General features: G+C 45.1%; 1 protein-coding gene across 1 annotated transcript in view; it reads right to left on the bottom strand.

Annotated features, from left to right (window-relative positions):
* Positions 1-1,412: 1,412 nt before the first annotated feature.
* The window catches only part of LOC112123351 (keratin, type II cytoskeletal 5-like), a 7,944-nt gene continuing 504 nt past the window's right edge, over positions 1,413-8,852 (bottom strand). Inside the window, exons 2-10 of the mRNA XM_026660771.1 lie at positions 8,582-8,805; positions 7,484-7,698; positions 6,652-6,712; positions 5,748-5,843; positions 4,413-4,577; positions 3,660-3,785; positions 2,957-3,177; positions 2,725-2,753; positions 1,413-2,621 (exon numbers count right to left, since the gene is read on the bottom strand). Of these exons, the coding sequence (XP_026516556.1) occupies positions 2,242-2,621; positions 2,725-2,753; positions 2,957-3,177; positions 3,660-3,785; positions 4,413-4,577; positions 5,748-5,843; positions 6,652-6,712; positions 7,484-7,698; positions 8,582-8,805 (1,517 nt within the window). The 3' untranslated portion in view covers positions 1,413-2,241. The remainder of the gene's footprint in view (positions 2,622-2,724; positions 2,754-2,956; positions 3,178-3,659; positions 3,786-4,412; positions 4,578-5,747; positions 5,844-6,651; positions 6,713-7,483; positions 7,699-8,581; positions 8,806-8,852) is intronic.

The raw sequence follows: 8,852 nt of genomic DNA, 5'->3' as shown, positions 1-8,852 counted from the left end.
TTCACCGGTGACATTTACCAACATCCCCATCCTGCTGAGAGGTAGGCTGTCGGATGCTCTGATTGATCCCCCGCAGCCTCATGCCCTCAGAGCACTGGATGAGTCCTCAGGCTCAACCAACGCGGTGCATCATGGGAGTTACATTACCACAGTGCTTCATGGGCACCCAGCCCATCGAGGAGAATGGACACATGAGGCACTCATATGACAACTGCCACCAGGCTCTACAGCAGCTCAAGTGGGACACACAATAATGTCAAACCGAGGCAAAACAAACCATCTCAATTTGGGAATGTCAAAACAAAACGTTACGAATCCAAAATTTTTGGAATTTCCCATTCTGCCAGAAAAAAATTGATTTTTCAGCTTTTGGCACCAATTCAGGACTAAAATAAATTTTGAAATATCAGAATTTCCCACTGGATGAAAATTCCAGTGTTCAATCAGTTCAAGTTACAACTAAGCTGGGGTTTCTTCGGAAATTTGCCTATTTATTGCCCTTCGGAGCCCAGAGAGGTTTAAGACCAGAAGGGACCTCTTCTAATCTCCTGCATGTCACAGGCTGTAGGATTTCACCCTGTGATTCCTGCATCATTCCCATAACTTCTGGCTGAGCTAAAGGGTACATTTTAGAAAGACATCAAGTCTTGGTGCCCATGTGATGGAGCATCCACCTCTTCCCAGGCTGGTCCAATGGTTAATTACCTTCTCTGTTAAAACCATGCACCTGAGTTCCCGTGCATCTAGCTTCAGTTTCCAGGGATTAAATGTTGTTATGTCTTTGCTAGACATAATGAGCACCAAGCTCCCACCTTACACAATGTGCTGGTGAGAATTGTTCCACGGACACTTCTCTTTCGCTGCTCAAAGGACATGCGTCTCAGATTCAGTAGCATGTGGGTCTTGTCTGCTGTGACCACAGTAATGTAGAGACCTAGGTTTTATTCACCACTCCATAACATGAAGTGTGACTCCCTTGATTTCAGTAGAGTCACACTGGCATAATACTAGCATAACGGAAAACCAGGCCCAGTTGTTGTTATTTCTTTTCAGCTGCACGGTGACCTCAAAAAAAAAAAAAAATTCAAACTGCCCTGCCTCTAGGAAATGAACCCTATGTCAATAATCTTAACAACATTTCAGAACACACGGGGCCAGACTGTAAGCTGGCCTAGGTCCATGGACTTCAACAGACCTTCACTGATTTGCATTAGCTGAGAATTTTGCCCAGAGTATCGTTTTAGGTCTCTTTTTTAACCAGAAGAACCGCTCTTGCTTTTCATTCCGGATCCTGACCACAGACCGATTCAGTCTTGTATAATAATAATGACACATAGACATGAGCTGACTTGTCTGCAGTTTATTGAAAATGGTCACGCCCCAAGAAAATGGGATGGCCCATGAGTAGGAAAGGTAGGTAAATGGTGACAGTGCAGTATATTCTACATCACAGAATGCTTTGCAGTGAATCGTTTGCTCTGTTATCTTTACAATAAAGGCACAAATACATCCGGTGGAATCAGGTGCAACTAAAGGAGGATGGGGGATGAGTGGAATTGGTTTATGGTGAACGTTGGTTAGAGCCTGTCTTTGGATACCCAAAATAACAAACCTGCCTAATCATTCCTTAAGGGGAAGCCTATCGTGTCTAGATAGCCACACAAACATTTCTAACTCCTCGACTCAGCTGAAGGTGGATTATAATTTCCCCCCACATTTACCGCAACTCAGACCTATTTGTAAAGCACGCAAAGAGGAGATGCAAGGCACAGGAAATACAATAGCACCCAAGAAAACATAGCCATTTCAGAAGAAGCGCTAGGAAAAGAGAAGGAAAGTTGAGTTTTATACACATTACCCCTTGACAGCCACAACAGCCAAAAATCTACAGCACACCCAGAGGGGCAGAGCTCTCCCTCCTCTAAATCAGCTCGCTGCTTATTGATATCCTCAAGTGATGCATTACTTTACAGGGTCTTATAACATTTAATCGGTGGGTGCATTTCAATTGATACGGACGTTTGGCTTAAACCCGGCAGGCGTTGCTGCCAGGATGGCGCGTCGCTCCCGCCCTCCCTTCGGGGAAGATGCGGTCGGGATCAGGTGGTGTTTCGAGGGTGTGGGCTGTAAGGGATACAGTTCGTTTCTTTTCTGGATACCAGAGTTGGGTTAGGTGGGCTGTGCTGCTGCCATTTGAAGATAAAAAGATGCTTCTTTCTTTCTGGGGCCTGGCTCCAGTGCTCAGTACCCTCCTGAACCGGATTTGGTGGAGAAAGACGTGGTGGTGCATCGCCGTGTGACCGAGGAACCGCCGCTGGAGCAGATGCCGCTGCCGCCACCTCCATAGCCTCTTCCACTTCCAGAAGAGAAGCCACCACCTCCAACGGTTCTGCCGCCGTATCCACCACCACAGACGACGACTCCGCTTCCGCCACTGAATCCTCCGCCTCCACCGAATCCACCGCCACAGATCCCTCCTCCGCTTCCGCCGCCAAATCCTCCACTTCCACCGCCGAATCCTATGTTTCCACCACTGAATCCACCACCACAGATGCCGCCTCCGCTTCCGCCGCCAAATCCACCCCCGATGACTCCTCCACTTCCACCTCCACCAATGACAGCTGCAAGAAAAGCACAGGGTCACCCCGTCAGCGTAAGGGCAGCCCACAAACCCCAGGGAAATACAAACAACATATATCAACGTGAAGACCACAAGCTACTTACAGACATTCACATGGCCACCTCCGGCTATCCTGTGTAGGGAAAGGGACATAGGTCATTCATCCAGGAAAGCAGGTCATGCTTCCACAGAGCCCTGCTCATTTGAGAACTTCCCATCCTTAGTGCAAAGGATGTTGCTAAGTATTTCTTTATTTCCCACTTATAATAGCTCCTACCAGCAAATCTGGGAACTTGAAACCATTGAAACACAAATCCCAACAGGCAATGCACCTACCTGGACTCCTCTCCTTCCAGCAGTTTCCTGTACATGGCAATCTCAATATCCAGGCCAAGTTTGACATTCAGCAGATCCTGGTACTCTTTCAATAAGTTAGCCAGATCCCCCTTGTCTTTCAGCAGGGCATGTTCAAGCTCATCCAGTTTTGTCCTAGCATCCTTGAGGGCCAACTCGCCCTTCTCCTCTGCCTCAGCGATGGCAGAATTCAGATTTGCGATCTGCAAAAGAGGAAAGGCAATGTCTAAATTCCACTCTAGACCTACTTCATCATCGGATTCACCAAAGCTACGTGTGGCTGGAAAACGACCTGGGGCATTGCCAAAAATTTCAATTTTTCATTCCCCCCCCCCCCCGCAAAAAAAAAGTGGCTGTCTCCACATTGTGTATGCATGAGCAGCCTAGTGTGACTCAACAGCCCCCAGGAGAGCTTGGCTCTCCATTTCCCACACTACCCCATATTACAAAGTGCTGAGAGATGGAGCCCGCCAAGGAGGCAGATGCGTTCCAAGCAAGTGCTGACTCTCAAAGATCTGCAAGTTTCACCGACTTCAACCAGCATCGGTGTTTTTAATCAGCAGATGCCACGCCTGCAGGCTGCAAAAGGGCTTCCAGAATTCTACTGCTGCTCCTGGAATTCCAAGGGAATATTATCCCTGATCCAGCCCCGCACTGATACATATAAAAAGTTCCCGAGCCATACCTGCTTCTTCAGACTTTCAATTTCAGTCCGTAGTCTCTGGATAATCCTCGTTAGCTCTTGGATCTCTGTCTTGGTGTTGCGCAAGTTGTCTCCGTGTCTTCCAGCTGTGCTCTGCAGCTCTTCATACTGATGGGCAGAAATAAAGCAACCACTGAACCACATATTGTCAGGGTGGTTAAACACTGGAATAAATTGCCTAGGGAGGTTGTGAAATCTCCATCTCTGGAGATATTTAAGAGTAGGTTAGATAAATGTCTATCAGGGATGGTCTAGACAGTATTTGGTCCTGCCATGCGGGCAGGGGACTGGACTCGATGACCTCTCGAGGTCCCTTCCAGTCCTAGGATCTATGAATCTATGAATCTATGAATCTATATCGCTGATACCTACAGAACACTTGGTAATTGTTAGGCAGCTGCTGTGCTGTGTCTGCTGCCCATCAGACTGGCCTATAGTATCTCCTTTAGGCGCCTACATAGATGCAGAGATCTTTGGGAAATACAAGATGGTTCTCTGCAGTGTGAAGCCCCCATGACCCCATTCCACATCTTTGGTTCTATTCAGAATTCGCGCACAAACATGAACCATGGATCCTCTTGGATTGTGTGTAAGAAGGGAGCTCCTGCCTGGAAGTCTATAGGTGTAAATATTTGCTTACTATGTGTAGTTCTTCCATTGCAACTGAGCTGTATTTATGAATCAGCTGTGAGCGATATTTACCATCCACGTATCTTTAGCCGCTTGATTACTTACCCTGGACTGGTACCAAGCCTCTGCCTCAGCTCTACTTCTCTGAGCGATGATCTCATATTGATTTCGGACTTCCTGAATGATGCCATCCAGATCTAGATGTCTGTTGTTATCCATGGATACAACCACTGACAAGTCACGACTTATCGTCTGCAACTGAGATAATTCCTGCAAAGCACCAAAACATTAGTCATCTCTCTCCTGTATCTTTCATTCACGTTATTTCCCATCTCTGCCCCTTTTCCTATTCTCCAGTCTAAAGACTACCTATAGAGATCCGTTTACTTCCATTTAGAACAGACATAGCCTGTCATAGAATAAACACAGCTGAGGAGGAGGAGATCTTTCAGAACTGAGGGTGGTACAAAGAGGTCTTTGGCTTGTTTCCAAAGTCACAGCAATTATGAGGGCTGCTCAAAATTCTTAAAGGAAAATAAACAGCCTTGTCTCAAAAAGAAAACTTTTTGTGGCTAAGTTTCATTCTTCAGTTGAAACTGAAAAATGAAAACATTTGCCTTCCCTCCCCCCCCCATTATACAAAAATAGAAAGGAAGGGGTGGGGAGAATGTGGCATATTCTACAAAAATAGATGTAAATATGAGAAATCAGCCCTTTTTCAAGAACTCCCAAACAGAAGCATTTTGGAAATTTGTCAACAAACATTTCCCCGTTTCCCCACCAGCCCTGGTAATTAGACAGCATGTCAGCATTTCTGAACTACAGGAGTACTGGGCTACTTATTTCAGGAAGTTGAAGCCAAAGGGTGAAAACTTGGCATAATTAAACTCAATGGCAAAAGTCCCATTGATTCATTAGGGCCGCGGTTTAACCCAATGTCTGTGAAGTGCTATACAATAAGTGCCAAGAATTCTTGAGGCCCTTCAGTGACAAAGCAGAGACTAGAACTGGTCCCCAGCCTTGAGTTCAGTCCATTTGTCTGCGGCTACAATGATCAAACATGTTTGCTTAAAGTTAGGCCTCTAGATCCATATTTATGCTCTGAATAAATGGGCTGATTTTCAAAAACAAGGAGCCCCTATTGACTTCAGCAGAAGCTGTGGGTGCTGAGCAGCTCTGAAAATCTGGCATCCGAAAGGTGATTTCAGGTGCCTGGCATTTGGTTCCAGGTTAGAAATGAGTCAGTCTCTATCTGTATGGAGTCAGACTTTCTGGCACAAATGTTTGCAGAAGGGAAAAAAAATCATTGTCAGTTTCCAACAGCTCTAGCCATCACCCAAGAGAAACCCAACCCTGGTAGCTAGTCAAAGTCAAGTCTCTTTGGAAGGGATCTACATCACCCAATTACCAGCTGCTCAAGGGAAACGGAAGACTCCTTACCTCCTCGAATATAAATCTCAAGAAGTTGATTTCATCAGTCAGACCTTGCACCCTTGTTTCCAATTCTACTTTAACCATGTAGGCATTATCCACATCCTGAAGGAAAGATCAGAGATACCGTGAATTGTTTAATCTCCCATTGGGTATGGTTGAGCATGGCAGAAATAGCATTCTGTGTTCCCTGTCAAGAAACAGCTGTTCTGCTGTTGGGGCTTCCAATGTAGCGCTCAGAAAAGTGTGGGGAAAACAGGACCTTCGGGATTAGTTATTTTATTTTATTACCCCTTACAATAAGACCAAGGTGATGTAGCATCTTTGGAAGATTTTGTGGACATTAAGTGGAGAAGCTGAAAACCTGACTTGTAAGGCACAAAAATGTGTTAATTTTTGTCAGGCACTCAGATAGCACTGTGATGGGCACCATAGAAATACCTGCATAGGCAACAAGGAGTCTGGTGGCACCTTAAAGACTAACAGATTTATTTGGGCATAAGCTTTCGTGGGTAAAAACCTCACTTCTTCGGATGCATCCGAAGAAGTGAGGTTTTTACCCACGAAAGCTTATGCCCAAATAAATCTGTTAGTCTTTAAGGTGCCACCAGACTCCTTGTTGTTTTTGTAGATACAGACTAACACGGCTACCCCCTGATACTTGACCTGCATAGGCAGACATATATTTTTCTGGGCATCTGACAAATTCAGTTACCCAATCACAAGTGGATATTGGGTTGTAACACACAGGTGGTAGCAACTCGGGTATTTTGGTGCAGGACTGTGTCTAACTGGCATTTTTTTTTGCTTCTAATTATGATTGTCATTGGTTATATTTTCATTGAAGACAGAATCCCGCTGACCCCCTGTTTACAGCCTCCCACCGCATTCTTTAGTTAGCATCGCTGCTTACCTTCTTGAGCACCACGAACTCATTCTCAGCAGCTGTGCGCTTGTTGATTTCGTCTTCGTACCTGTTTCAAGTAAAGAGACAAGCTGGGTTTATTTGAGTTTTGCTGCTTCAGTTACCAGTAAAGAAAGGCTAGACTCAACTAAGGTTCAAATCAAGTCTAATATCAAATAATCGAGATATTTAAATCAGAGAACCTGTCTAACTCTCTGTTCTCATCTCCTTCTCTTCCCCATTTTACTACACCAAAGATGTGCATCTAAATGACCCTTCATGTTGTATTACCACTAACTCCTTCTTGCTAGCATCCAGATGGGATCCAATTCATCACTCCTACATCCTTTCCACCTTCAGATCCCTCCTCAAAACACACTTCTTCCTCGAGGTCCACAGCCCATCAGCCACCCTCTTAAGAAAAGAACTGCTGTAACACAACTGATTTACAGCAGGATTAGAAAGAACATTAGAACTCAGGGCTTATTATATACCTATAAACAGAATGGGGTGGGTTTTTTTTTCTTAAGTAGTGAATAAAAATGTTTCTCTGTTCTTGGGCTTTAGCCTTCTTGTGATTTTCAAACCACAGATGGGAATTAGCGGTCCAATTCCCATTGACTACCCAGGGTCAGGTGCCTCTCTGCCATTTGTGCCTTTGAAATCAGGCCATGTTGGGATTTTCAGCCATAACTGGTATCAAAGAGTTTATGCATGGTGAAAACTAGCCGCTGCCCTTTACCACTGAAGGCACAGTAAATTGATTGATCGCGTTTGCTACAGCTGTAATAGGTTTTAATTTAATTTAATATTTTGCTTCTTACTCTTTTAATGCACTTACTTGCGCTTGTACTCCTCGACATACTGCTGCATGTTCTCCAGTTCTGACTGCAATTGTCCCTTCTGATTTTGGAGTCCATCGAGCCTCCTCCTCAAGTTTTGGATAAAATTCTCAAACAAGGGCGTTAAGTCCTTCCTAATAATTGTTCCGCCTTGCTGTTGTAAGAGTTCCCACTTGGTGACCAGAACTTTATTTTGTTGTTCCAAGAACCGGACCTGAAACCCAAAAAGCAGATGGATTAAATATTCCCTATAATACTTGGAAGAGTGGCACTACTCAAAGATCCCGCTGCATTGTGCAAACAGCAGAGTTCTTTCTCAGTTGAATGGTAATATCGAAGGTGGTCAAAGTCATCAACGTTTGAAAGGTTGATGAAATTTCAAGATATGGATGGCATTTGGGGATTTGAAACCAAATAGCAGAACATTTCAGTTGCATTTTCACCCTGTTTTGCAAAAGCTTTGAGCACATTGAAATGCTTCAACTTTTTGAAAATGTTAGGAGAACCGATTTTTGCAAAAACCTTTCTGACCCTTTCCGCTCACTGCCCTCCAACCAGCACTTTGCAATATAACTTAGGACTATTCCGTCAAAACTCAGCATGGCAACCAAACAGAATCTGAAATAGTGAGCGCCATCACTGAAAACATTCTGGGGCAGATCTTGAGCTAGTGTAAACTGTCCTAGTTGCATTGAAGCTGAGGATCTGCCAAATTAGAAATCCTAGTTTTCCACTGTAAAAGGGTCATTTGATAATCAAATTAGGTAGCATTTGACAGGAGGCCATGTGGAAAGAGAAATTCACAGTAGTAAGACCAGCTAGCGAATGCTAAAGATGTTGTGATGACTTGAACGTGACTTTCTGGAGCATCCTACAGCTCAAAGCCACAGAGTAGCTTGGGGTAGCTGAATCCATGGCAAGGCCCATGCAGGAGAAGCTTTTGATCTCTCTCTGTCTCTGGATGAGAAATTCTAGCCTATTTCTGATCACTGCTCAATTTTCCTTTCTTACCAAAACTGAGATGGAAATACAGAAACCACCCTTTCTGCAGTACACAAAGCCGTTCAAAGTGCCCCCCTACTGCCCTGACTTCTCACCTTGTCGATGAATACTGCAAACTGGTTGTTGAGGACCTTGATCTGCTCCTTCTCTTGAGTTTTCACTTGCTGGATATGGGGGTCAATGTCCACATTGACCGGCTGCAGGAGGCTTGGGTCAACGTGAACGGGCTGGATGCCTCCAGGCTGCCCAGGTCTGCCAGGTCCAAAGCCAGGTCCAAAGCCAGGTCCACCAAAGCCCACTCCTCCTCCAAAGCCGCCCACTCCTCCTCCAAAGCCGCCCGCTCCTCCTCCAAAGCCGCCCGCTCCT

The sequence above is a fragment of the Terrapene carolina genome, unplaced genomic scaffold (assembly GCF_002925995.2).
Source record: "Terrapene carolina triunguis isolate 2854851 unplaced genomic scaffold, T_m_triunguis-2.0 Scaffold836, whole genome shotgun sequence".
Classification (NCBI taxonomy): Eukaryota; Metazoa; Chordata; order Testudines; family Emydidae; genus Terrapene; species Terrapene triunguis.
This window is presented reverse-complemented; position numbering and strand designations above follow the sequence as displayed.